The sequence below is a fragment of the Falco punctatus genome, assembly GCF_963210335.1.
Source record: "Falco punctatus genome assembly, chromosome: 6".
NCBI lineage: Eukaryota > Metazoa > Chordata > Aves > Falconiformes > Falconidae > Falco > Falco punctatus.
This window is the reverse complement of record NC_137585.1, coordinates 55,385,958-55,413,639: the sequence shown is the minus strand read 5'-3', so window position 1 is coordinate 55,413,639 and position 27,682 is coordinate 55,385,958. Positions and strand designations below refer to the sequence as shown.

The 27,682-nt window shown below is 42.7% G+C and overlaps 1 protein-coding gene across 1 annotated transcript in view; it reads left to right on the top strand.

Moving 5' to 3' along the window:
* Positions 1-27,407, top strand: part of WIF1 (WNT inhibitory factor 1) — a 52,969-nt gene extending 25,562 nt beyond the window's left edge. The window contains exons 4-10 of the mRNA XM_080390784.1: positions 1,692-1,832; positions 5,735-5,830; positions 7,476-7,571; positions 8,932-9,027; positions 13,100-13,195; positions 13,801-13,896; positions 16,203-27,407. Coding sequence (XP_080246910.1) covers positions 1,692-1,832; positions 5,735-5,830; positions 7,476-7,571; positions 8,932-9,027; positions 13,100-13,195; positions 13,801-13,896; positions 16,203-16,324 — 743 coding nt within the window. The 3' untranslated portion in view covers positions 16,325-27,407. The remainder of the gene's footprint in view (positions 1-1,691; positions 1,833-5,734; positions 5,831-7,475; positions 7,572-8,931; positions 9,028-13,099; positions 13,196-13,800; positions 13,897-16,202) is intronic.
* Positions 27,408-27,682: the final 275 nt, after the last annotated feature.

The window sequence follows — 27,682 nt, the reverse complement described above, 5'->3', positions numbered from 1 at the left end:
GTCAGTAGTGGCAGTGACCAATATCTTGAAGACCACACTGAGCAAAGTAAAACCAGCTATTGATCTGTGCCTGGAAGAAATGTAGTGGCCTGTGACTGAGAAGGAGCTGGCCCCCCAAGCGCCCTGAGCCAGCCTTTGCTCTCGGCATTTAAACCCACAGCCAAATCTCAGGGGAGTTCAGGGGTTTGCTACGGATTCAGTGGAGTCTGGATATGACTATAGTGCCATCGTTAAACTTCTGCCATATCTTCCTCCTCCTTGCAATTTGCTCAGCTAAGTCACACATCCAAGCACTGATGTCCTGCACTCGCGCTGTAAGAAGGTTGCTGCAGTTTCAGAAGTTCACTGCATTTAAACTGTATTTACTCCACTGTAAGAGTTTCCTTCTTACCACATGGCTGCACGTTTTTTGTAATGGTCTTTTAAAAGATTGGTGTCCAAGTGCTTCACCAGTGAAATGGCTTTATAATGAAAACTGCAACAGCCCTTTCAGTCTGTAGATCTGACTTACCAGAAGCAGAATGTGTTTCAGCAATAAATTATTCTGTATTATAACAAGATAACAAATAACAAAAATGGCTGAATTATGAATTGCAGATATTTTTTTTATAATGGGCATGTATAGGGCTGCTAGCTCAATATTTGCATCTGAAATCTCAGTCCAGCTTTTGAAGAAATGAATAATCAATTTCTTTTAGCTGGATCTACCTAGCAGCTAGGAAGAGCCAATTTTGAAGAAGAGAGATGAAATCGTTTCACGTAAAGCTGGTATAGGCCTCTGGAAGGTCTAGTCCAAGGTCAGAGGCATCTACAGTTGGACTTGATGATCTTAAAGGTCTTTCCCAACCTAGACGATTCTGTTTGAGATCACTTCAGACAATCACAGCAGAGCATTCTATAGCTCTGAGGTATCAAACCTGCTTCCTCATTAAAATACTCCAGATTTACTGGCCATAATTATTTATTTAAACTCTCTGTAGTTCAAAAGTGTTTGAGTACTTCTCCTGGAAAGGCAATCTCCAAATATCGCTACACTTCACAAGTTCCTTTGGAGTGACATGTCTTTGTCTTCTTGTTAAATATTTGCACCTGTGATATTATTTATCAAGTGTAGCATCTTGCCAGCATTTTACAGACTAAGTTTTGATTAAATTAGTATCTCATTTAAGTATTAATTACAATATCCAAACCTGAAAAACATATCTAAAGTGACTTTTTTTTCCAAAATGCGTCAGATGTTTTTGCAGAAGTCATATGAGAGCCTGCCAAATTTAGACTCAGAAGTGATCAGCTCAGCTGAGAAAACTGCATGTAGGCTTCCAGCTTGGTTTGGTGTGTCCTTAGATACCTCCACATGAGTAATTGCTTCATCTGCAAGTAAAAGTATGTTTGTGTTAAGATCACTTTCTGTGCTGTAGACTGTTGGGGTTATGTCAGTAAGTGAGCACAGGCTCATCTCCTGTTCTGCTGTATTTCTAGTTTGGGGGCCACCTATGAGTAAGGTGATTTGTGTATCTCTGTGTTGCAGGTTTTCATCAATGGCATTACTCTAAAGGTTAAATACAAATACTATCTATATTTTTTAGTATTTTGGTGTATGCTTGTATATGTGTGTATATATATATATTGTATATGTATATATATATATATGCATGTAAATAGAAATATTATTGGGTTTATTCTCCTTTAAGTTGTTCAGGTTGGATTTCCTTGCCTTGGAAAACAAGATGGTGTTGCTGCATTTGAAGTGAACGTGATCATAATGAATTCAGAAGGCAATATTATTCTCCAGACCCCTCAGAATGCCATCTTCTTTAAAACCTGTCAGCAAGGTAACACTAAAGAGAACATGCCAGAATACTGTTAGACCAGGTCACCAACTTTCTTGTGTTTCATTCAGGATAAGGGCTAGAGAAGATGGAAATAAAGTGGTCACACAGTGTGTAGCAGTGGTGGTGAATGCCAGGCTGTTCTGGCTCTGTCTGTGGGTTTGCTGTTTGTTTAGTACATGTTTACTAACCCTTTTCGTCCTGTCAACTCCATCTCTCTTAGCAGCCTGGGTTGGAGCCATTTCTCCTCCTGTTCATTGTTCATCACGTCAAGGACGTTGGTAGAAATGTATTATATGAGAAGCAACTGTCAGCAAATTATTTGAGGTGCTTGGAGGAGAGCTAGTTCTGTGAAAACAAGCTGAGGCTAACATTTCCAGAAATGGCATGTAGTTTGGAGAACTGAACTTATGGGATCTGCAGTCGGGACGCTGACTTCAATTAATACTGTTTGGTACCTTAAAATCAACATTTCCTTAAATCTCAACTTGCACATCCAAACCAAATGCAAAAATCCTAAATCAGAACATTTCTGAAAAAGTTGGCTTTGCCTTTTCTGGAGCTTGGATGGCAACCTCTTGGTTTTGGATACAGGTAAGGTGGTGGAACCTGGTCCTCGAGACTTAGAGTCATCAAGCAGTAAACACACACAGGATGCACTGGTAGAAGAAGGGCACCATGAAGTTATTGCAGTGTTTACTTGGAAAGGAGGGAACCTGTTTAATCAACCAATCTTTGAACCATAAACACTATGTAGTAAGACTTTCTGGATTAATTTGTTACATTACAAATAACTATAATTATCACTTTAAACTGAGGCCGTGGAAATTGAAGAACTAGTATCTAAGGTAAGGCAGTTATCCCATGTCATGTGGCAATTGTATCAGATTAACCCATGACAGGGCTGATGTACAAAATGAGATTTTTATTCTTCTCCTATGAAATCTTCATTCCCAGTCCCACACTTGCTTCTCTGTGCTCTTTTCTCTGAGCTAATTGGCTGTAGTGTGGCTTCAAAGAGCAATCATCAGGAGCAGGAGCTGTTTATTCTTTGAAACCTTGCTACACCTAAACAGCAAAGCTGCTTGTCCCCTTTGAAGCCTTGCTGCTGCCAGTTAGCCCAGGGAAAGTGGAGGAGGGGGAAAAGAAGTGGGCAGAGAAGCAGGAAAGAAAATGGGGGCTTAATGGCAGCAAAATCAATCAGATCTCATGTATGAAGTAGTGTGTTAGATGTAAATACAACACTAAATATTTCCTATCTTTTTATTTTCAGTTCAGTTCAAAGACACCGAACTTAATAAACTTCAGAAATAGTGTTGGGGTAATCTGATAGGGACAGCAGAGTTACAGGTCCGAATTGTGGGAAAATGTGGCTTAAACAGAGAGGGCTCCAAACTCAGTGTAGTAGGTAGTGTTCATCCAAGTTATCATTTCAGTGCTCTTTGTTGTTGTTGTTGTTGTTACCATTTTGATGTGAGATGTAATATTGAACAATTTAGCAGTATTACATCATATGGCCTCTCAGGAAAGCTGGGGGTGATTATTGTCCCGGTCTTTTGTTCCCAGAGCCAGCTGAGAGACACAAGGATGATTTTCCAAACACTAGAGATGGGCAGAGGAGGAGTTTTCTCAACCTTGTCTCTCCCAGCATGTACTGGAATAACTCCCATTCCTGTCCTCTGTCTGTTAAGGTGGACACCACAGTTCTTTGGAACAGATGCTGAGAAGGATGAGCACGTTCTTACCAGTTTATGTTAGAGTAGGGGTGAGTTTCCTTCCTCTGAAAGACATGGTTCGTGGTGAGGAGCTCTGATCCCTCCTGCTGGGACTCCGGTCACTGTTTCCAGTCATTCTTGGCCATCCAGAAGGGCCCCTGCCAGAGGAAGTGAGGGAAACGAGGGAGCAATTTTGTGGGATAGGAGAGGATTTATTGTGGCTAAGAGGCGGCCCCACAAAAAATTATGTTTTCCTATTTTTCTATTTGAAATGGTATGTATTTAAGCATGCATTTTCTGTAATGGATAGCAGCTCTGGATTTGGGTACAAAGAAAGAAGCATATCCAGAGAGAGTCCTAGAGTACAGTGTTGGAACACAGTAAGACCAAAAAGCCTTTACCACTATTACTACTGGTGCAGAGAGCTTTACTTTTAAAGCAAAACTTTTTGCTTCATATATCTGTGGCCTTGGACAGAAGAGCATTTTAGAATTACATCTTTCCTCCACTGTCTTTCCTGTTTGTTTGGCAGTTGTGCACAATATCAAGCCACCTGACCAGCACATCAGATTTTCTTTCCTTTGCTTAGTCTCCGTGTTACCTTTTGCATTCCACTGAATAGAGAACTATTACATGAGCACAGCAGAATATTGCACGTAGGTACAGCACCCATCATTTCCCATGGCTTTAATCAACTAGTAGATACATTTTCAAAACCAAAAACTTGTGTGTAAGTCTAACAGATATGTCACCTGACTCAAATATTAGAAGGAAGAATAATTCAGGTTTTTGAAGTCCAGGGTTATGTTTTCCTCTGTATTAATAGGAGTTACATTTAAAGAATCTCTGTGGACTGCAAAAATGTCTCAGGCAACCTGATCCTCCTGAATTTTAGACACCCTGCTACTCCTTGCCAGTTAAAGAAGCGTACCTTAAAGGCTGTAACTGCTTCTAGTTTGAACTCAGGTATTATTCAGCTGGGAATCAGTGTGAATCAGTGGTACATCTTTACAACCGAGGGACGGTAGGTGCCAGCACTTCCTGATGAGGCAATGGAAAAGGGGTAAGGATGCTGTTGGCAGGTGTTGGCAGTCACATATGTTTACAGCACTGTTACACTGAAGGGAAAAAAAATTGTAATGATGCCAACATTACAGCCAACTGCTGTCTGATAGACGGCCTTTGAATTTGGGTTGAGACATATCAGTCTACCTCAGAATTTTTGAACCTTGTCACTTGGAGTGTCACGCAGCATAGCATTAAGATGAGAACGTCACGCCTACTCTGCTAAAGCTGCCCTGTGGCCCTGGTACCACTGATCGCTAGTGAATTTAAGTTTTTCTAATGAAAGCTGGGAGCCTCTCCTGCCTGCCTCCTTCCCTGTGAGAGATCTGGGAAGGTGGTTTTGCGTAACTGTGTTTCTGCCAAGCAGTCATGTTTTCATGGGGTTCCATAGGGTTCGATTCAGTTTGCCTCTTGTTCAATGGACTCCGGTGTTTTGGGGATGGTGGTATTACCCAGAGGTATTTCTTGTCCTTGTATAATCCAGCCAGTGTTGCCAAATGCTTTTACCAGTGTTTGATCAATCGTTGAGATATGAATAAGTCAGATGATGATATAGGACCACTGTGCAGGAATGCTTTCATCTTCCTTTCTGGCCTTCTTTCATTTAGCCTTGAAGCTGGTTCTTTCATTTGACTAGAGATTTCATCACTCTTACCTCAGTAGTAACAGATGTAGCAATTAATGCAATGCAAGTTGCAGTGCAGTCTACTTAAGGCTGCAGAAGCTGAGACTGGTCCTGCATACTGAGGGCAGGTCTAACCAGCGATGCAAGTCCTGCACTGAGCTGCCTACTCATTTCCACACAGAGGAGAAAGTGCTGGACTGAGCAGAGCATCCACATTGCTCATGCACTTACAGAACAGCAGAGCAATGGAAATGCACAGTCTGTGGAGAAGCACATCCTGCCTTTGAACATGTGATGAAACCTGTATTTGTAGACTAACAAAAAAGAAAGTAATTTCTCTTGAGGAGGTCTTAGCTGAACTCCCATTTTTGTGAGCATTTGCCTGTCTGTCAGGAAATATTTTTACTGTTATGTCAAAGGAATATATTGATCCTACCAAGAGTTGACTGACAGATGAAGTATAGAATATTAAATTAAGATTGTCATTATGTTTTATGAAGCGGAGTGTCCAGGAGGATGCAGAAACGGAGGGTTTTGCAACGAAAGACATGTCTGCGAATGTCCAGGTGGATTTTATGGGCCTCACTGTGAGCAAGGTAATTTTTAAAAGATCTTCTCAATTGTCGTCTTTGCCATAATCTCAACAAAACTGTAGCTACTGCACTGTAGCCTCTCCTAAAACCAAGAAAGGCATATTTCATATGAAATAAAAGATTTCATATATTTTGAGTCCGCATATGTAAGAGAATTACTATTATTGTCCATGGTCTAATGGAAACATTAATTGCTTACAAGAAAAATGTTTTCTGAGATTGCTTTTAACAAAAACTGACACAATAGTTAAGTGATCCTTAATCACAGGGAATCCATTTAGCAAAAAGATCAAATAAAATTCTTCTGCTAATGACGACTAGCTGGGAAACAAAGCACAGGACTTTAGTTGTTCTGTGCTTGTTTATTTGAAGATAAGATATAATTTAGAGGCAGGCTGACAATGAAGGTGGGAAGATGAAGGAAAGAGTCTCCTTTTCCCTTCCATTAGTGACTAATAGCCCCAAATGACATTCTAGGAGTGAAGGACCAGGAAACTGGTGTGACTCAGCGAGGAAACTAGCTCTTCTTTCTATCTCTTCCTCCTTCATCTATGGCAGACCCTCTTCCAGGTGACCTGAGATGGAGCAAACCATCCCCATAGGCATCCTACTCCAATGCCATCCTTCACTTCTAGACACTGTAGCTACTTCCAAAATATTAAGCACAAAGGATCAGGGACTGTTCTCTGGCCTGGGGGCCACCTGGCATGGCACAGCTTACATTTGTGTGTTTAATAAACACTCTCACCCTCAAAAGCCATACCCCCTTCAAACTCCTTGCTGGGAGGAGGACATGGCTACTGCTTGCCCCAGGGCCATGCCCAGAAGGGTTTGCCAGTCTTCCAGAGATGAAGCTGTGCCAAGAACAGCACCGACAGTTTCACAAGATGGATGGTCCTGTGCGCCCACTTAGCCCCGTGCCTGGGTGCTGTTTAACTCATGAGTATGGACCCAGCCTCACTGCATGTACCAGTTGTGGGCAGCCACGAAATGAAGCATTGCCCCCTGAGATGCCTCCATGGAAGAGCCTTGAGGGATGGCCACAAGTGCAGAGAAGTCTTGGGAGAGTGCCGAGGCTCTGGAGAAGGTGCATGCAGGACAGTTTGGCCACCAAAAGCAGTCCATGCATCAGGCTTCCCTAGCCTAACTTAGGTAGCCATGCTTATGCTCAGGTGTGCAGAGGGAGAAAGGAGGGTTCATTGTAAAGCCTACCTGGGGACCCAGCTGGGACACCTCTGAGCACAGCCCCTGAAGAGACAGCCCTGTCTGCAGAGCTGAGGCACCAGCTGCAGCACCAGCCCAGTTATAGAGAGGACTGGTCTGGAGGATTTCAGATACCCAGAGGGTGTAGGTAGGCACTTTGCTCTACCCTGTTTGGAGTTAAACTGTACAAGAGGCAACTCCTGCTTACATATGGAACCAGATTTGAACTTAATTTAGTCTTCACTTTTCTAGTAACACTATATAAAAATTGCCAGATACAAACCAGAGATGTAACTGGTTTAAACCGCTAACAAAGATGCTTTGCAAAGGTGACTTAGTACATTCAGCAGAAGGAAAAGTAGCTTAAGGAGTCAAAGTGCGGTGTATTTAAATAGCCAGTTGCTACGATGCCAGCCATGTTTTTTCTGTTCTTCCTGCTCCTCAGTGCTGTGTGCTCCTCGCTGCATGAACGGTGGGCTCTGCATTACACCCGGCCTCTGCATCTGCCCCCCAGGGTTCTATGGCATCAACTGCGACAAAGGTAACTGAAGCAAACCCCCCCCAGGCTCCCTGTCCAGCAGCCTCTCTTTATTCACCTGTGTTAGTTTCCCTTTAGGAGTGGATTTTGGAAGGTCAGGCAAGTAATGAAGTAAGTTTTAGAAGTTTAATGATTGGTCAAATAGATGCTCTAGCACAACCTGGCAGCTGCTGGAAGAATATAGGGATTTGCAGTGCTTTCGCAGCTGGATGTGCAGGCATCCATATACACCAGCTCTATGAAGGGTAATTTAAATAACTGCTTTAATTAATCCACTGAAAGCTGTGGGACCTACCACAAAATTCACTTGTATTTCTGGCCTAGAAGAAAAAATGATCTCTAGTTGAACTCTAGTTTCCTGGAGTAATTAGTTTTACTAATTAGTACATTAATCTGTTGCATCTGGACACATGAAAATATAAGCAGGCTGTTCATCTTTTGGTGCTGCATTGTGGCTCAGGACGGATAAAAAGGAACAGTCACTGGTCAGAACAGTAATTTGGAAGAGTGCAAGCTACCACATGGGAAAGCAGAAGTAGTTGCCTGCAGAAATATACGTGACCTGCTCATGGCAGAGCAGATTACAGAACATCACGTTGCATTTATTGTTGCAGAACTATATGAAGTAAAGACTAAATGCAAAAGGTCCTAGCAGACTTTCCAGCAGAGTAATGGGAGCCTTCCTAGGCCTTTAGGTATGCTTGCACAAACTGTTGTTGTCAGTGGCCTTCTGATTTGTATCTGGTCCTTGATGAGACTTTTACCACATTTGAAAAATGTTTCAAAAATGCACTGTAATGAAATGCTCCGGATGTCTTGAAGGATTAATGTGAATCCCAGCTGTATGGTGGAAAGTCACGTCTAACACAGTGTTAAGTAATTCGGCAGGTGAGAGACACAGCATTTGCATCTATGTCACCACACGACAAAAACTTATAAAGGTTTCTTTCTAGTCAAAGCATTAATTAAGAACTGTAGCGAAGTATCCTCTTGTAGAAGTAATTTCCAGTCCTAGGCTGTGCTCCTTTTACCAGACACTGGCAGTTTCAATAGCAATAGTGATCCTCCAACGAGGTTTACATGTGAGGACTGGTAAAGATGTAACACAATCTGTCCTTGCAGATCTCATTGCTGTGTTGTTAACTCATCTCTTTCTGTATTGACTTGTGTGTGTGCCCCTGTAAAGCATTATGTAGGAAAAACTGCATTTCAGCCTTGCTTTGTAAACTAGATGAAAAGATGTTAATGCAACTTTTTAAAACCTACTCAATGTTTTTTTATGATAAGCAGCAGAAAACATTAAGGTCAGGTCAGATTGAATTCATACTAGTGACTTAGCTCATTCCTGTTTTATTTGTTTCAGCAAACTGTACAACAACCTGTTTCAATGGAGGAACGTGTTTCTATCTGGGAAAATGCATTTGTCCTTCAGGCTATGAAGGAGACCAATGTGAAATCAGTGAGTAGCATCTCCGTGTGCTTGCTTTCACTTACATCAGCTTCTCCTGATGTCAGTGTCTGAGTGATGATGTGTGACCTGCCTCTGCGGGGCTCACAGCGAAGGTCTCACACAGCAGGTTGAGCGGCTCAGAGAGTCAGATGCCACATGCCTCCAAATGAGTTTCCTACTGATAAATTTGACTCGTTGCTAGACTGTCTCATCCCCTACCTTGTTTTGGTTTTACTAGTAACTGGGCTTGGTAACAGCCCTCAAGCTGTAAGTATGCAAGCAAGTAAGTGTGCAGACAGATGTGCTGCTGTGCCAAGCCCATGTGGAGCAGCTATTTTCAAACGTTACAGCAATTCGGACTTGGGCACACCAGATTAGGTTTGAGCCCGCACCTCTGAAAGGGCTAATGTAAGTTGGGAATGAAAGCGTTTGGGGCAAAGGGAGGACTTAACCGTAAGAGCTGAGAGCTTTCATATAACCTATTAAGTTGCATTCACATGGCAACTTGAAAATTTGTGTCACAAACATCAAAAGACTTGCTATTTTCAGAAGTTTAGCATCAAAGCAATTCAAAATATTTTAGCTCGTGGTTGATCTAAGTCTGCTGTGTAAAGCTGGGGGTGGAGATAAGGCTAGGCTGGAACAGACCTGGGAGGTCAGCTGTCAAGTATTTGATCTCACTAAAAGAATGGTTTTCTCACAGCTTTGTTAAATTGGATTAATTCTATAGTTCCCCACACTTGAATAGAGTATGAGCATTTTGGTTTTGACAATGTACACCCAGGTTGTTCTTTCTGGGCTTAAAGCTTCTAATAGGATGCTGTGCCTGGAGCTTCCCCTCCTGTAAATAATCTCACTGAGGTTTCCCAGAACCTTCACAGGAGCACGGAGAACAGCATTTGGCCTGGGATACATAAGAGCTGATTTCTTAACATGCATCAGTAGAGACAGGCTTTTCTCACAGTTACGAAATTTCTATCATCGAATACTTTGGAGACACATGGGAACAAACTCTAACATGCTGTCAGCCAGTACAGGACAAGAAATTAGTTACTGTGTAAAGAAAGAACACAGGTACTATAGGACCTATATTTTGCTCAGTATTTATGTGTAGATAAATAGTAAATGTATGTAAATGTTTCACCATATCTTTATGCATTTACAAGGCATTTTGCAACTCCTTTTCACCTCACCAAAACTTGAGCCAAACGGAAGCAGCAAAGCTTTATTGTTATTAAATTAACAAAGGTTGTCCTCTGATACAAATTTAGATCAGATGGCAGCAAGAGCAATAGTGTGGGTTTCCACTGAATTTACCTTTCTTACATCGAGTTTGAATTTGACACTGATGGGACCCCATTTCTCTCTTCTGTCCCCAAGAAGTCAACTTTGTTGTTATTCTTCAGATGATGAGTAAGGCTTGGTTCAAAGTTTGAGACACGTGTATTTTATGTCAGTGGTGTTTTTTTGAGGAGAATTCTTACAACCGATTCTACGGCATGTACAATCAAGGGTAATCCATTTAACCGATCTGTCCGAGGGGCTCAAGCTCCTTGTCTACTGCTGCTTGGGATAGGTGCAACTGACTTTGGCTGCTTGCAAAGGCTTCTCTCTGCAACTCAAATTAAATTAAACACAGACAGTAAAATAGTTCCTGTACAAAAGAAAGAAAAAAGCTTTCAGGTTCACAGTATGCTAAGGGCTAAACTGGGATCATGTCGATGAGAGCAAGGAAAGCTATGGACTTGCCTTGGTTTTTGTAAAGTGAGGACGGCAATTATTACACTGTGATTGATGTCTGCTACCACTTCTGGGCACTGCCCCAGTGCCAGCACAAAAGTAAAGACTGCAAGAAATGCTAGATGAGTCTTAGAAAACCGGAGAAGCACAACTTGGTCTCTTTTCTTAGATCCAGGGCCAGCTACATTCAGTCATGGGGGTCTTTAAATAACAAGGGGAGAAAACTTCTCAACAGGCAGAAAACCATCTTCTGAAAACTGCAAAGTTCTTTTTTTTATTTTTATAATGTTTAAAGATTTTGAGTACTTGTCTAATAGTTGAATCACCCTGTAAGACTCCTGGGAAATGTACTGGACCCAGTCTACAGTACTAATAAGCATTCACAGTCTTCCAGATTTTTTCTAGCTATAGTTATGCATTGTCTCTAATTAGTGTTTCAGTTTGAGTCCAGAGAGTTTTATTTTGGTTTGGATTCCTCCCCCATTTGTCACCAACTGTTTTGTTGCTTTTTCCATTTCTCAGTCAATAACAGAGGGAGTTATTACTCCCTCCTTCGTTCTGTGAAAATACCTTAGTCCAAAGTGCTAAGCCAAATGCTTACCTAATGCAACTCTGTGGAAGTTGGTATCACACCCTTTGACCCATATACCCCAGATTTTCTTCAAGAACTAGGAAAATTCATGGATTTCCTTAGCATTGCTCATTTTGGTCATTAAGTACTTGGGTTCCACATGGTTGAAAACTAAAATACCTGAAGGTTTCCTCTCTTCTGCAGGGAAATTGTGCTTTTGCACAAAGTCCCCTTAGCATGGTTTGTTCTGTTGGCTGCTTTTGAAGCTCATTTCAGGGCTATTAAAATAATTATGCACATTAGGAACAAATGTTTCTTTTATATTGATGATACACACATGCATCACAGAAGTCTGCTGGGGTTAAGCTGAGCAGGCGCTGTCTGGGGCATTGAGCTCCCAAGGGGGCAGTCTGTGATCACGAGATGAGTGCTTTTGTTGAGGTTTTCAGCACAGCAAGCCAGCGTTGATGCTTCAGTTATCATGTGCAGGTCCCAGTTAACATCCTTTTTTTAAAAAAAAAAAAGAAAAAGGAAAGGAAAGGAAGCAGTTTGCTGTCCCAGGTTCCAGCTTTTGTTTGCTCACAGGTTCAGGTAAATACTAGTGCTAAGTCTAGGAAGGGCTTTTTTTCCCTCTGTTCTGAGGAATCTGTAAAGTGTTGTGGGATTAGAAAAGATGAAAAAAGGTTTTTGGAAAACACTGAGAAAAGCTGCACTGGGACATATGGCCACCAAGGAGGCAAGGGACTGAGGGTGCAGTTCCCAGAGGCCCAAGAGCACACAGGGACGTGGCAGTGAGTCTCCTTGGCCTGAGGGTGACCTGGCTTGTGGGCACTGTGCTTGCCCTTCCTAGAGATGAGTGAAGATTTAATTAGTTCAATAATGCAGATGAGTTCTAGCAATGGGAGACTTGACGTTAAGTTTGAGGAATGCCCTCGGTGCGGGTCAGGCCCAGCAGGAGCTTGGGTGTGGATCTCCTCCACCAACCTGGATGGTTGGTTGATGTCGCCCCAGGTGAGCCAGGGCCAAACAGACCTTCCTCCAACCGTGCCGGCAGACCCAGACTCTTCCTTTGGCAACGTGTGAATGTGAGGGAAAGCGATTTCCAGACCAAAAGCCTTGACAAAGATCTGTCAGTTCTAATTACTGTTACCAAAGATGCTCTGTTCTTTGCAAACAGGAAAGAGGGGCATGCTTTTTTAATGTGCCTTTGGTTTCTGAGCTGTGGTGTGGAACAGCCCTTGTTGCACCATCCACACCACCATGGTGCTCCACAGCCTTTTGTTACAAGCCAACTGGCCCAGTCAATCTATTTATTGTCTGCAAGTAGCAGCTGTGCCTGTCAGTGCCTGAGCATCCTGTTGCTTAAAATCTCTCTGGGACACCACCAGATTTGCTTCTGTTTGTGCCCCCTGGGTATGGATCCCACTTGCAAACACTAAGTGCTGTCTCAATGAAGGGCAAGGAGAGCAGGAGGCAATACTGACCGGTTGCAGGCAGGACTCTGTGGAGTCTGAGTGGCACAAATTGAGACAGAAACTGTATGGACACATGGGCTTTGGCCATGCCCAATTATTGCTGCATTTTCAAAGCATAAGAACACACATAAATTGGAAGCACAGACTTGCAGCAGAGTCTTCCTGATGGATCCATAGTGTGCACTCTTACACCAGGATCCAAGGCTTTTTTGGGGTACAAGGCAGGCTTCTCAGACACTTGTCTCCAATAGGTGCAGGGGACTAAGACAATTGTTTTCATGTTTTCAATTTCTAGGTAAATGCCATCAGCCCTGTCGAAATGGAGGCAAATGTACTGGTAAGAATAAATGCAAGTGCTCCAAAGGCTACCAGGGAGACCTGTGTTCAAAACGTAAGTACCAAAGCCACTCCATCGGTCCTTGTTGTAGGAGCATCAAGCTGGCTGTACAGTATGTTTTTACATAATGTGAGCATGAATTGTTTGTTGTCAAAGTTCTTCAGGTTAATTTACTTACTGGACATACAGCATACACCAGACTTAAGGGAATTATGAAACCAGAAATGTCTTTTTACAAAAGCCTCCTCGCAGTCTCCTCTGTACTCTGAGTTTCTATAAAACAGCAATGTATCACCTCAGTAATAGCAGTTTAGTAATAGAGAAATGCTTAATAAAATGTCAATACATTGCAAAGTTAAAATCCAATGGGAGCACTTTGTGAGAGGGGTGCTGGGGGCTACTCTCCTTCGCCTGCTGGTTTAGGAGGATGCTCAGCTCTGCTGCTCTCTGCCAGTGACAGAGCCAGACCTTGCAGGTGACGAGGGGGTGAACTGTTCTGAGGCTCTGCACATACTCAGTGCAAAGGCACAGATTTACTGTGAGGGCCCCAGCCCATGCCAGGACCAACCCATTGTGAGGAACAGCAGGAAGAGCAAATATATAACTCTGTCTCTGGATGAAATGCCGAAAGTCAGGCGTACGTGCTCACTCTCTTACAGCTGTCTGCGAACCTGGCTGTGGCCTGTACGGCACCTGTGTTGAGCCCAACAAATGCCAGTGCAAAGAAGGCTGGCACGGGAGACACTGCAATAAAAGTAAGTGAGAAACAAACCTCAAGAGTCCGTGCTGGGGGTCTTACACATCCGATGCTACACAGAAATGGCTGCTTCAGGAGCCTTTCCAGCATAATTAATGATACTGCACTCCATTTTCCCTTTAATTCAAACCATAACCCAAAGATTTTCAATACTCCATAATTTTAACTACTTAAAAAACCCTCAGAATCATTTGAAAGTGTTTTGCCAAGATCACCGTTGTGTTAGAAGTTCCAGAGTCTGGTATCAACCAGACTTTTAGATGACCTTGTGTGTCTTCCACTCATAGTGTGGAAGGGATCTAAAATCTTTCAGTACTTCTCAATAATGTCAGCTAGCATTAAAATGTTGGGTAGGAATTTTTAGAAATAAAACTCGGCCAGGTTTTAAAGCTGATTAAAACTTAGAAAAAATGCAGTGTCTTTTAGAAACTTTGGGGAAAACTTGAAGAGTTGTGCAAGATCTATGCTTACTGACTTAAGAGTTTTCTCCTCCTCTTCCCACCCGTGCTCCACAGGCTACAAAATACATTATCCCAAAGCAAAGTTAAAAGTCCTCAAAATGAATTTCAGTTGTGCTAATTGGTCCATTTGACACCTATTGAAGCAATTGATCATTTCAATGGGTTTCTAATAGCACTGTAAAATTATTTGAAAAACAGTTGTATATATCCAGTAAGAACTTCAGATTTAATTTTATATTTTGTGTGCAAAAGTGCTGTATTAGCAGATTTTCAAGACACATTCTGTATATCCTCCCATGAGGTATTAATGTTTATCACTGTTAGCTAACAATTCACATTTCGTGTTTTAAGTTTCAATAATAAAAAAGTTAAAAAATTTTGCAGCCCTAAACCCCACCAATTAGCCGTTAGAAATGTGACCTTTACATTGCAGCATCAACTGAATGTTCATTGTTATCAAATGCTGTTGATGCTCGTGATTTGTATCACATTAAAATGTATTAGAATAAATATAGTTGTTTCATTAAAAAATGAGAATTATCTAACTGAAATGGATTTTGCTGTGGAAATTAGGTTTGGGGAGTCCACTTCTGTGCTGTTAGTTAGTGGACCTGTGTTTAAGTATCCATGCCATTCTCTGAAGGAGAAATACCATTAATATAAGTCATGTTTAGAAAAAAGGAACATGGAAATGAACCAGTAGAACTTCAATTCGTAAGTTCAAGATGAACTTTTTCTTCCTTTTATACTCTTCTTATAAAGGACTCAGATAGGAAGTGAAAAAAAATATGTACCATGGCTGACCATCCCCAAAGAAGTAATTACCTGTACAACAAAACCAAAACTCATAACTGGCTTGTTATGAGGAGTCAATGCATTGTTGTCAGCTCCAAGGCTTTCCAGTCTTCGTTACATGGAGTTTGGGTACAGTCCTGCTGAGTTTAGCACTGCAAAACTCTCTTTGTATACAGCAAGGAAACTGAGAATAGGCCATTTGGGTAAAATTCAGCCCCATTTTAAATGCCCATGTAGGGTTTAAATTACACATACAAGTGCACACACTGAATTCTCTCTTTTCAACTAAAATGAAACATCTGATGCTGACAGGAGATGTATAGTTAATTTGAGAGACTTGCTTCATAGTCCATCAAATGAATGGCTCCTTGGAAAAACTGTTTTCTTAAAAAGAAGTGGTTAAAAAGCTTGAACAGGGGACTCAGTTTTAATTTCAGAATCATTTCGACTCAGTTTTAATTTCAGAATCATTTCCATTAACTTTAAATAATGAGATGGGTAAGTGAAACTATAAATAATTACAACATCATACTATGAATTTCATTTTTATTGTTCATTTTCATTTTCCACAACAAAGCAGCTCCACTAAGCCTGTTTCAGACTGCTTCCCCGCCCCCCACCCCACCCCCCTTAAGTGTTTATTGTTGCTGCTATTCTTTATCTTTGCATTCAGCCATAAACCAAAGCCAAGCTCAGGTAGCTGGTGCAGGGTCTCCCCGGGGGCATGCTTACACCCCTCTTTAGAGCCCGTCACTGGCAGATAGGATGACTTTTACCACCTGGCATGGGCTGTGCATGCGTGAACACAGGGCTGAGTGATAGCCTGGGCATGCTGATGGTCCCCTGGCCTCCCTGGAGAGGCAAGACCATCTTTGCATCTGGCAGCACCTCACCCATCCTGGGGGGCACAGAGAGGGGCGAACACTTGCCTAAAGCATAGCAAAATCCTTTGTTCAAAAGTGGGAGACTGTTTCCACTTGAAATATTAGCTGTGGATCGAGAGCCCACTTCTGTAGTTTCTTTTCTTTTGAAATGGATAATTTTCCAGGGTACGGAGCCAGCGGTCTGAGCGCCCTGAGGCCAGAAGGCAGCAAGCACAGGCAGCACGTGCCTTTGCCGAAAAGGGCCGAGGAGAGGCATGTTCCGCCCGAATCCAATTATATCTGGTGAATTCCAACATCTGAAACGGTTCGTGTTACACAAAGTTCATAGCCTTCATTAACCTCTCATGGATTGAATGTTAAAACGCTGTTCATTACAGTTAAGATTACCAGCTGGAATTTTATTAGCTTCATTATAAACCACTGAGCTGATATTTACTATTCCTTTTAAGTTTTATAAATACTTCTATAGCATGATTATATAGGCTTCTTTCAGTGCTTTGGATGGTGTTTTGTACTATACTTCAGTTACATTTAAACTTCCTTTTTTGATTATATAGCTGCAAATGTTTTCCAAAAATTAAGTAACAATATTCAAGCAGAAAACCTTGTAGATGCTAACCTGAATAATTCCAATGACTACAGATTTAATTTGCCTAAGACAAAAGAAAGGTGCACTTTGCATTTTTGCTATTGTGTATTTAGACTTTTCCCTAAGAAAAATAAATAAGTCGCTTAATTTAAAAACTGAATAATTCAATTCAATATTATTTTTGGCCTTAGAGTTTTGCAAAGTACTGAGTATTAAAAGTACCCTGCAGTGGTGCCATTTAACCAACGTAATATATTGTAAACAAAGTAGAACTATAATGTATGAACTTTCTGCATCAGCTTGAAGCAATATAATATATTGTAAACAAAATAGCTTATATGTAATAAACTTTTTATACTGACAGTTATATATAAAATAAAGATGCTGCTTTAGTTTTTCGAGTACTGCTCTGTGTGGCCTGCTGCAGTCTTGTCAGCGCTGGGTTGGCCTGATGGCTTTTCTAGAGCACCCTCATAAAACAGTGGCACAGTGGAGCTGGTTTCCCTCTCATGCTTTTAGCCCCACAGCTCTTAAAAATATTTCAGAAGAGCAACTTCTTCTGCTGCCTTTGCATGGGAGGGGATAGCGGCAAGGGCCAGGGTGTTCCTCTTCCCTGTGTTTGCCCTCCACCATGCCCTCCTGTCCTGCCCTGCACGGCCAGCCAGCCACGCCAAGCTGGTTCACCCTGCTCGTGGTGCTGCTGGTACCCAGGGTATTCTCCTCAGAGCCTCTGTCCAAGCAGATTACAGTCCAGCCCTGGTGATGTTTCCAGTTCAAGAGCGATGGTCCCGTGTCATGTTGTGTTCAGACTGTAGAAGGCTGGGTGCTGCCTTTTGCAACAGTCAAGGGCCACACAGTTTGCAGTGTGCTGTGGCTAGGAGGCAATGAAAATGGTTTCTCTGTGTGCCAAAGGACAATATCCACTTCAACCAATAATTACGGACTCTTGCTATATTGCTGTTCTGGGAACCTTATTATCTGGGACATAAATTGAAGAACCAAAACAAACAAAACCAAACACAAAATTTGGGGCATAAAATTAATCTTAATGAGTAAGAGGTTTTGAGTTACAAAGGAGAAAGTCCAGTTTGTTAATCTGACTTTGCTGGTCTGATTTAGTCCAATTGACCTGTAGGCCGAGTAAAAAGACTTGCTTAGGCCAGATAGAGAGGGAGGACAGATCTCTAAGGATCCATTTTTACATGATCCTTCGTGTGGTGGGACTGTAGATGCTGCCCAGCAAGACTGATCCACCAGGAGACCAACCTCCCATCGCCATCCATGGCTGCAGCCCCGCGGCTGCGGTGCAGGCAGAAACGCGGCTGGAAAAGGAGGGGCAGGGCCAGGCCAGTCCCCGTTACACCCAGGGCAATAGCAAGAAACAGCCTGAACAAGGTGGTTTGGCCACTTGCCTGATGTCCTTCTCTGGGATGGCAGCAAAACAGCTCAGGTTTGCTGAAGAAGGAGTTTTCTTAGCACGGATGTGTAACAGCTACGGCCGGTGGGCTCTGAAGTGGTGGTCCCCCATCCCTCAGGCTCATGTCTCCTGTGGGACCCCTTGGCACCTCTCTGACCTGCCAGGGGACTGGGGGAAGCCTGGGGCATGGGGCCCTTGGGTGGCAGAATACCAGCTGCTGGTGTGAACTGGGCTTTTTCCTTCGCTGGGACCAGCAAAGGTGTCTGTGGGGCAGGAAAAGAGCTCAGCCTCTGCCCTCCATCAGTGCTTTCCCAAAACAGGGAGCCTGAGGCACAGGGGAAGACACTTTGGTGATGAAAACCCAGGGGAGGTGTTGAGGAAGGAAACATTTTTTGAGAATTTTCCTTTAAAAGTGATGAAAAGAGGAAATCAATATGAGACTGAGGTTAAGCGTGTAACTGCTCTGTATCTCCAGGGATGCCCAGGAGCTGTGTACAAACATGGATGTCACATTTGCCAGCTTTTTGCTCTTTCTGTAGCAAAGATTGGCCTAACTGATTGGCCACGTGCTACAGTAAAAAGCACAGAAATTTCTTACTTTAAATTCCTCAGATATTTTGGCTGAACTTTTTCTGCTCCTGTCAATATCTTAGAAAGTGCTTCCTTAAAAATAGCAAGTGCATTCTTTTATATGGAGTAACTTATTTTGCTTCTTGTTGCAAAGGCACTAAATGCTGCTGCTTTGTTTTCAGAGTTTCACCACTGATTTTTGGAAAGATCATTAAACATTAGAAGAATACAGTTGGAAAAGTTACAAAAGGAAAAAATATTCCTCAAAGTGCCCACTGTAACACAACTCTTTCTCTTAAATAACATCAACTTTCTACATGCAAATTTTACACCACTTTGCCTTTAATGTCAGGGTGAGCATGGAGTTTCCTGTGTAGAGGCAGTCCCCCATGTCAGAGGAGTTTTAAGTCAAAGTCTGTGATATCTGGCAATGATAAAGGAAGACTTTCATTCCTCAGAGGAAGTCCAGTAGAAAGTTGGAAGCAATTTTGCCATTAGAAAATAAACTACAGAATTTATCATGCCTTCTCACTGGACAGGATACATGTATGGGAAAACCAAATGCATGTGCCATAGATGAAAAAAATAGTTAAACATAACAAGAGAAGACAAAATACCAATCTACTACAATAGGTCAGACAGAAACTGCCTTTTCAATGACAGCTTTGGAAAGTCTGTAGTTAGCCAGAGTGAGATGCCAAAAGTTGCATTTGTGAGCAGCAGCAATGAGATGGTCAAACTGATAAAAGACCATAAGATGTTAAATCACTACAGCTCTATCGCAGAAATCCCAATTTAAGCAACTGACAAAATTACATCCCTTTAACTTCAATTATGTCATTTGATTTCAAATATATTACTTTTAATGCCTCTTCACTTGTCTCTTTGGGAGCTGGAGATAATTTGGGTCTTTTCTTGCTTGTGCTCTGTATGAGTTAGCAGCATACCTTCACTACCGCCTGCAAAGCGAGGGCTGTGGCTGTGCTGCTGGGGTAGCAGCGGGCCAGCAGCACTGTGCACACCGGGTGATGCTCACAGGGTGTTTCTGACTGGGAGGCAGCACTGGCTGCCAGGACTGGACACACTTTCTCCGTGTGGTGTGAGTGCATGTCCAGTTGTTCTTCTTCCAGCTTCAACTATATTTCAAAGAATATTAAGGAAAAAAAAAAAATCAGAGCTGTTCCAGATGACTCGCTGCCTGTGAGATTCAAACTCCAAAAACCAGGCTCAAAGCTTTGGCCAGACCTAGTGCTGTTAGTTCAAACACTGCAGCTTTGTTTCTGCTGGACAGACTTGTTACCTTTCCCTCCCTCTGATTTCTCTACATCACCTGTTCTACTGAGTTTGCCCACTATGGAAAAAATTTCTACTTGCAGATACTGAGGGAGATCTGGCAGCGGCAGAGCCGGAGCTGCCTGAAATGACCTAAAGTTATGCCAGGATTCCTCCAGTGCCCGCCCTGCCCGTGGCACTGCACTGAGGCTTGTCAAGGCATCGCTCAGAGCCATGGCTTCAGGGCAGCTCTGGGTCTTGCAGTCATTTCAGCTCAAGTCTAAAGAAATGGCATTAGCCGAAAGTGCTCTCATCCATAAAAGGGATTAAATCCTACTAAATCCCACAGGTCTTGCAGTGTGAATATGACATCATGTTCAGTGAGGTGACGAGGTGCTATGATTAGCCAGGTCATAGCCAAACCTTAAGATCATGATTGAACCAGTGACACCTCCACCTCTAAAATGTGCTAGCAAGATTTACTCACGTGATGCTTTAAATGAAAAAGCATCTAGTTGAAAAAAACCTCTCAGGTGAAATGAATCCCAGTTGTTTATTTATTCTTGCAGCTTTCTGACAGGGTCGCTAGGAGCTAGAGGCCAGTCACTCGCACGTGGCTCCCAGCTCCTGCTGGAGCATGGCTACTTGCATGGTCCTCAGTCCCTGGCTGGAGGTGGCTGCCCAGCACAGCTGTGCAAGTTTACCAACACTCAACAACGACGCAAAGCTGAACTGGGCACAGAACAAATGGGTTAGAAGAACAGCAGGGTTTGGAAAATGCATACATGCAGATCTGAGTAGATTTATTGCTTACCTCTGTGGCTTTCTAAAATGCACAACATTAAACGATATTAATTTAAATGAACCATCACAATTTAAAGTTAAAAAAAACCCCACTCTATATTTTTGGCTTAGAATAACATATTCTATTATTTATACTAGTTTCAGAAATTGCATTTTAATCCCTTTCCACATAGCCCATTAGAGCACAAGAACAGCCTTGTTCACAAATCTTTCCATGGAAAGGTGAATTTTTCAGAGGGTTTAGCACGCATAACCTGTCTGGCCAAGCCACAGCTCATAAGCAGTTCAGATACATATGACAGACATCCTCACAAGTCCTTTATAACACTTTCTTTCCTGGTGTGTTCTTGGAGGATCTTTTGCTGGGGACCGAGGAGAGGCCAGTCTGCGCTTTAAGCACATACTTTGCAGAAGGGACCTCTCCTCCAGCCTGGTCTATAGGGATAAGCTCAAATGTCAGGCACACTTGGTGATCATCTGCTTCTGGGCACATGTGCCCAAAATTGACAGAGAAGCTGTGAAATGTAGTGCTGGCTTCAGTATCTGGTCTTGCTGGTGCTACCTGGGGACAGCCTGGGCAGAGGAGGAGGTGAAGCTGCCCGCAGCCAGCAGCAAATGGGGCCACATTACCCAAAAAGAGAAAGCAAAGAGAAACATCTTCTTCAAAAGCTTGCTTTTCTTTAAAACCATTTAAATATTTGTCAGGGTGCCTAAATGTACCAGAAGGGAAAAGGTCTGTGCTCAAGAGAAGCTGTGATTCCAAAACGTTTCAGCTATTTGCAGTCCAAGTAGACTTGCATCTGCAGGATTAAGGATACAGTTCCAAAGTTAAATGAATGCTCAGCACAATTCAAGTCAAATTTTTAAACCACTTTATTGTGTAAAGGAGTAAAGATTTTTCTCCTTTTACAGTTACAGCCACAATAAAGAGGGTATTTTCTGAACCAGAAACTTGGTACCGACTGTACTGCTTCACTCTGTCTATCACACATGAGACAGCGATTCAGTAGCAATAGTTCCACCTCCAAGGTTTATTCTTAAAAGGAATCAACTGTGTTTGAAATGGAGCTGAAATACTGAACTAATTTGAAACTTTCTTCCACCCCAAAAATTACCAGAGCTCCTGCATGTTTCAGATGGCACAAGTTCGACCAATCCACTTAACAATGAGGTGTGAGGGTTTTCCAGGGAGAGGTGGGTTTAGTATTTTTATTCATTTCTGTGTAACTTTGAGGTCAGTGGGAGTAGGAACTTCCCCAAGCCCAGAGGATCCCCACTGTCTGGTGTTGGGTAAGGCTAGCAATCCCAGGTGAGGTGGGTGCACTGACCCTCTGGAGGCAAATGGATCTTTGTTGCCTCCGAGGAGCTGAAACTGGGATCACCACAAGCCCTGCGGGTCTCTGCAGCTGTTTCTGAACATCGTTACGATGTATGACTTAGTAATACAGAATCACAGAATCACAGAATGGTTTGGTTTGGAAGGGAGCTTAAAGACCGTCTAGTTCCAAGCCCCTGCCACGGGCAGGGACACCTTCCACTAGACCAGGTTGCTCAAAGCCCCATTCAGCCTGGCCTTGAACACTTCCAGGGATGGGGCATCCACAGCTTCTCTGGGCAACCTGTTCCAGTGTCTCATTACCCTCATTGTAACCATTTTCTGCCTTATATGCAATCTAAACCTACCCTCTTTCAGTTTAAAACCAGAAGCCTTGTCCTGTCACTATAGGACCTGGTAAAAATACCTCTCTGTCTTTCTTGTAAACTTTTTATACTGAAAGGCTGCAATAAGGTCTCCTCAGAGCCTTCTCTTCTCCAGGTCAAACAGCCCCAGCTCTCCCAGCCTTTCATCAAATATTTGATTTAGGTTTTTCCCCTCTACTACTACTCCCTTTCTTTGGTTTGAGTTAAAATTCAGTAACTTCAAATAAACAAGCAAATAAACAAAAACTTAATTAGACCCAAAGTAACTGAAAACCGCAAGTATTGCATTTGTTCAGAATTCCCCACTTCTGGCATATTTGGAGGAGCCATTCAATAGTGCGTAACACTGTGCTTACCTCTTCCCTTGTCCATGACAGTACAATAGCACTATGATGTTTTTGAACACCTTGTGGACCACCCACAAGCAAAAGGAGCAGCAACCATGTGGCCAGAAGAATGCATTGGGTGCGATGTTTTCTTGGGGATTTAGAGGACAGTAAGAAAATAGTTTGTTGGTAAGTATTTTGACTGAAATAAGTTTTGATCAGTCAGGCAAGTCTGTTCTGCTTGAAAGAGAGGAGTCTTCTCTGAAGCAAATGAGTAACACAAACACCAAAGTAAAATGCGTGAGCTGTCAAGTACAGAAAGCACCTGAAAAGAGCCATGAGGGTAGTTAAATATTTCGATTCCTGCTCACTTTTTAAGTGGATTTGACATATCCTCATGCAACAGCTCTGACTATGCTGCAGTACTCTAAGATCCGTCACAAAGGTTGTTCTGGAAGAGTTTAAGATAAAAGAAAAAGATATGCTGGACAGTACATCTTGATGGAGAGAAAAATGCAAAACCCTCTCCTAGCAAAACCTATTCCTTTTGTATGTGTTCCCTTCAGCATCCCAGAAAATAGAAAGGGAATAATCACAAGGAAAAAAGTGGCTAATTGGGAGGTATGCTTTGTCCATTGTACCCAGCACAACAAGTAAGGTCCCTAAAAGACATGCCAATGAATGTCCTTTTTAAATGAAGGGGGAGGGGGAGAATCTTTCAAAAACCTTGCAAGTGATTTACAGTAATTATAACCCCATCCATTATTAATGCCACCTTCCTACCCGTCGTGTAACACTCCACTCACGCTTCCTCCTCTTATAAACAGACAGTGATTCAACACTGTTATTTCATATATCTGAAGTTCTTATTAGAGGCAAATAATTTTGTTGTGAAACTGGAGTGCAGCTGCCTCACTGCTTTGGGTCTGAAAACACAGCCACATGGCACGAACCTAACTTGGCTCTTGTATGGGAGGTATTTGGAGTCTAGAAGCAATTACTGCTGTATGCGTGAGGGTCTGTTCAACTTTCAGGCCATCTTGGGTCAGCTGTGTTTGCCAAGCCCTGGAGATTGTTCCAGACTCAGGAGCATCTTGAGCTGTTTGATCCTGCCTGATTTTCCCAGTTTAGCAGAGCTCTCCCAGCTGAGTTACCCATCAAAGGGGAGCAGCAATGAGGAGCTGACAGTGACTCCCTTCCCTTTCAGGCAGTACTGAATCATCGCTCACATGAAAAGGGCAAGAGAGGACCTCGCAGTGATGTTGATATAATTTTCTGTGACAGACAGAATTAAAGATCTCAACCAGATGTTGTTATTAAAGAGGTGTAGCACTAGTTCCAGAAAAAAAAAAAGGAGGAGTCTGCTTCCAGTATTCATATTTCAAAAGAGATCTTGGAAAATTTACGAGAATTGAGAAGAAAGCAGCAGGAGCTATTAAGAATCGTGGAAAAGTATGTCTCAGAGAGACTTTGAACATAATTCAGGAGGACTGGCTGAGCTGCCTGAATTGCCCAAATTCCTGCCACTAGAAAAGAGGTCTTTCCTTCACCCCACACACCATCCTTACCAAAAAAAAAAAGGGCCGTTTTCTGCTGAGTGAGTTCAACCATCTCTCCAGCAGTTCAGCAGAAGGAGGAGATCTTAAAAAGGTGTCCCAGCCACAGCCTTCAGGTACTTGCGGAACCCACTCTCTTTTACAGAAATGCCCACTGTAGCTGAAAAATTGAAACTAAAGAAATTTCAGACTGGATCCAGGGTACACATTATTAGCAGTGCATTAAGTAACGGCTAGGTTTTACCTGGGACTGCAGCACATTCTTCATCACCTGAGGCTTAAAAGCACAACTTTCTAAAAGACACGCTATTAGCTAAAAAAGTTTACAGGCTTCATGTAGAAATGGCAAGACAAGGTTCTGGTTCCTTTCACACTATGATCGCCTAGTTTAAGCTTTTGTCTAATAGTTTATTCTGGCTTTAAACATATACAATGGTGAATAATCCCAGAACTAAGGCCAAACCCTAACGCAGGTATTGCATTCCTGAGTGCTTCTCCACAGTTTCACTGCAGAGGAGGATGAAACTTACTAGTGGCTGAAGTCACAGCTACACACTGCTCATACACACTGATATTTGGTCCATAAGAAGCATGTTTTGACTTTAGCTAGTGATGAGGCAAAGAACTCAAGGCCGTGTCAAACCCTGAAATGTATAATTTAAGAACAGCTGTGGCTTTTTTATTTTCTTCCTTGCTCCTGAAGTACATTTTTCACTGTCCCATGGCAACTGTTTCTCGTCACCCTGTTGTTATGTGAGAAATGGGATATTCAAAATCTATGATGACAGAGTTCTGAGAAAAACTTCAAAAAATCACACTATTTAAAGATCGGGAACAGAGAAAGATTCCTAAGGACACAGAGTATCAGCATGCCTGTGATACAAACCTTTGCAGGGACAGCTACTCGCAAAAGCCCCACAGTAGAGTGAATGTCTCAGTATATTTGAAATGAAGTGTTTTTAGAGATACTGTCACAGCTGTGTGGCCTTTGCTTTTCTGGGTACCAAGTGTGGGTCACCGTGGGTTATGTGATTGCCTCTGCATATCTTGGCACGTTGGGTTTTGCAGTCCTGGCCAAACTCCACCCTGGACAAGTGTTGCCTTCATTTGCTGGCAGATGGTTCAAGGGATCTTTTTGTGCAAGTGACAGCTGAAAGGCATTACGTTGTACAGTAAATCATTTAAGTGGAGCCTAGAATGTGTGAACACTGAACCACAAGCTCTGACAGAAGAAAATCAGAATTTATTTTGTGTTTTGAACAGTTTTAACATTAATGGCCCAGTTTAACCACATATAACAAGCGTAATCTGTTCAGTTTTCAGCAAGGTCTTCAGCTGGATACTGTATACCTCTGTGGTGGTTTCCTCTAATTATTTGAGGTTTCTTACTTGGGAATTTTGTTGTTAACATGAATTTTATTCTTTTGAAAGGTGACAGAACACTAGCTGGGGAAGACAAAGTCTGTCCATACCACAGTTCAGCAGGGGAAGTAGCAAACCTCACATACTTCCTTCAGTTCCACCATGCAGGAATGAAGGATGAAGAAAGATAATCTGGGATGAACAGCAAAAAAACTGACACTGCACACTCATCCTTGCACTCTCCACATCTTGGGGAGGGTCTGCTTCTTTTTTCTGGGTGTCAAGAAGAGCTTCCTTTTGACAGTTTTATTTAAATAAATATATATTCTTATGAGGAAATCAAGTTGGTTTTGAGAAATCAGCATTTTCTACAAAAGCCTAATTCCTAAGTCACTCTATTCAGAAAGTATCCTTATCCCCAGCATTGTCAGTCTGGCTTAGTATAAACTCAAAAATGTAAGCCATATTTTGAAGTCAAAGGGGACCAAGCCAAGGAGAAAGCCAAAGTCTGAAGGAACTGGAGCTCTGAGCAGGCGAAGACAGCTGTTAATAGGAGACCTGCCGGGGCCATGCTGGGAGCTGGGAGCCAGCACTGCTGCTGGCAGGAGGGACAGCAGGCACTGATTTACCCTGGCACTGAAATGCCAATTGGTTATTATAGCCCCTAACAGCTCTGCACCCAAATTCAGCCCAGCTTTTCTTTTGTACAGCCATCACAGAGAAAGCCTCGGTCTGTAAGGACATGAGTGTGCAGTAACCAGTCTAGGGCTTGGAAAGAGGTGATAGTATTCATGTTGGAGCATCACCAAGCTGGGCTTCCCAAGATCTTCTGCCACAGGAGAAGATACCAGACTCACAAATGGCCAGCGTCATGCAGAGGTATCACTTTCTGTTCAGGAAAGGTGCTCATGGCCACCAGGCTGCCTGTCTCCTCCACTGGCCTTGCCCTCTCTAACCATCTATCCATTACTTGGCTGCAGCTTCTGAGTAGAGAGAGACCATTCTGTCGGGCTACCAAACTGCCAGGCTTAGTGACATTAGGAACTAACTCCCAAACCACAATAAAACCCACAGAAACCATATAACCCCAAGACATCACCAGAGGAGAGAGTCTCATGGGCACAACAGTGCCGATGTGACCCTGCTCTGGGGGCCCTGAGTCTCTGCCGTCACCTTCGATTTCTCCACCTTCTTGTTGCAGCTGGACCCTTAGTACAGCACAGTAAGCAGAGGGCTTGGTTCCACATGACCACTCATGTCACCAGAGCCAGGATAAGTGTAGCACTGTCATTCCTTCCAGCAGCTACCCTCCAATGGACAGACGGTCAGTCCCACTGCGCTCACAATGCTCACTGGGTGATGGCTGCAGTAGCACCACCCACAGCACCCTGCCACCATCCTGTTGGGCTCTCCAGCAGTCCTGATCCCTAGGAAAGATGCTCCAAGTGCTCCCATGTTGCAGAGCAGGATAGCAAAAGGACTTGCTGTGCAAGCACCTTTGGTTCTGCAAGACACTGCCAGGCCACCCTGCCACCATTCAGGGCTCCCACGATGGTGGAGTTTCAGTCTTTTCAACTTCCAGCAGTTTGGATCCCTCCTGTGTTTGAAAGTGCTGGAACCACATCAAACGGCCACGAGCCAAGAATGCCGTTGAAGGATTTATTCAGCCTGGATATGAGTGTTGCTGATGGGAGAGAAGGGAACCACAAAGATTTCTCAGCCACCATTGTGATCTACCCATTTAAAAAAAAAAAAAAAAAAAAAAAAAGAAAGAAAGAAAGAAAGGTTCCTTTTACTATCCAAACCATTTGGCTGAGCATTTTACTGCAGACCCCGCACAAGTTCCAAACTGCCTGGCTTACATAAATACCTCCACGACCAGTGGAGTATTGCAGTAGGAAAATGTTTATAACTGAGTAGTAAACCTTACAAAGTGACGATTGTGAGATACAATACATTTTTAAAAAGCCAAGTACCAGATTTTTTAATTGAAAACCTACAACTGGAAATATAAATTACAAAACATTAAGTAGATTAAAACATCACT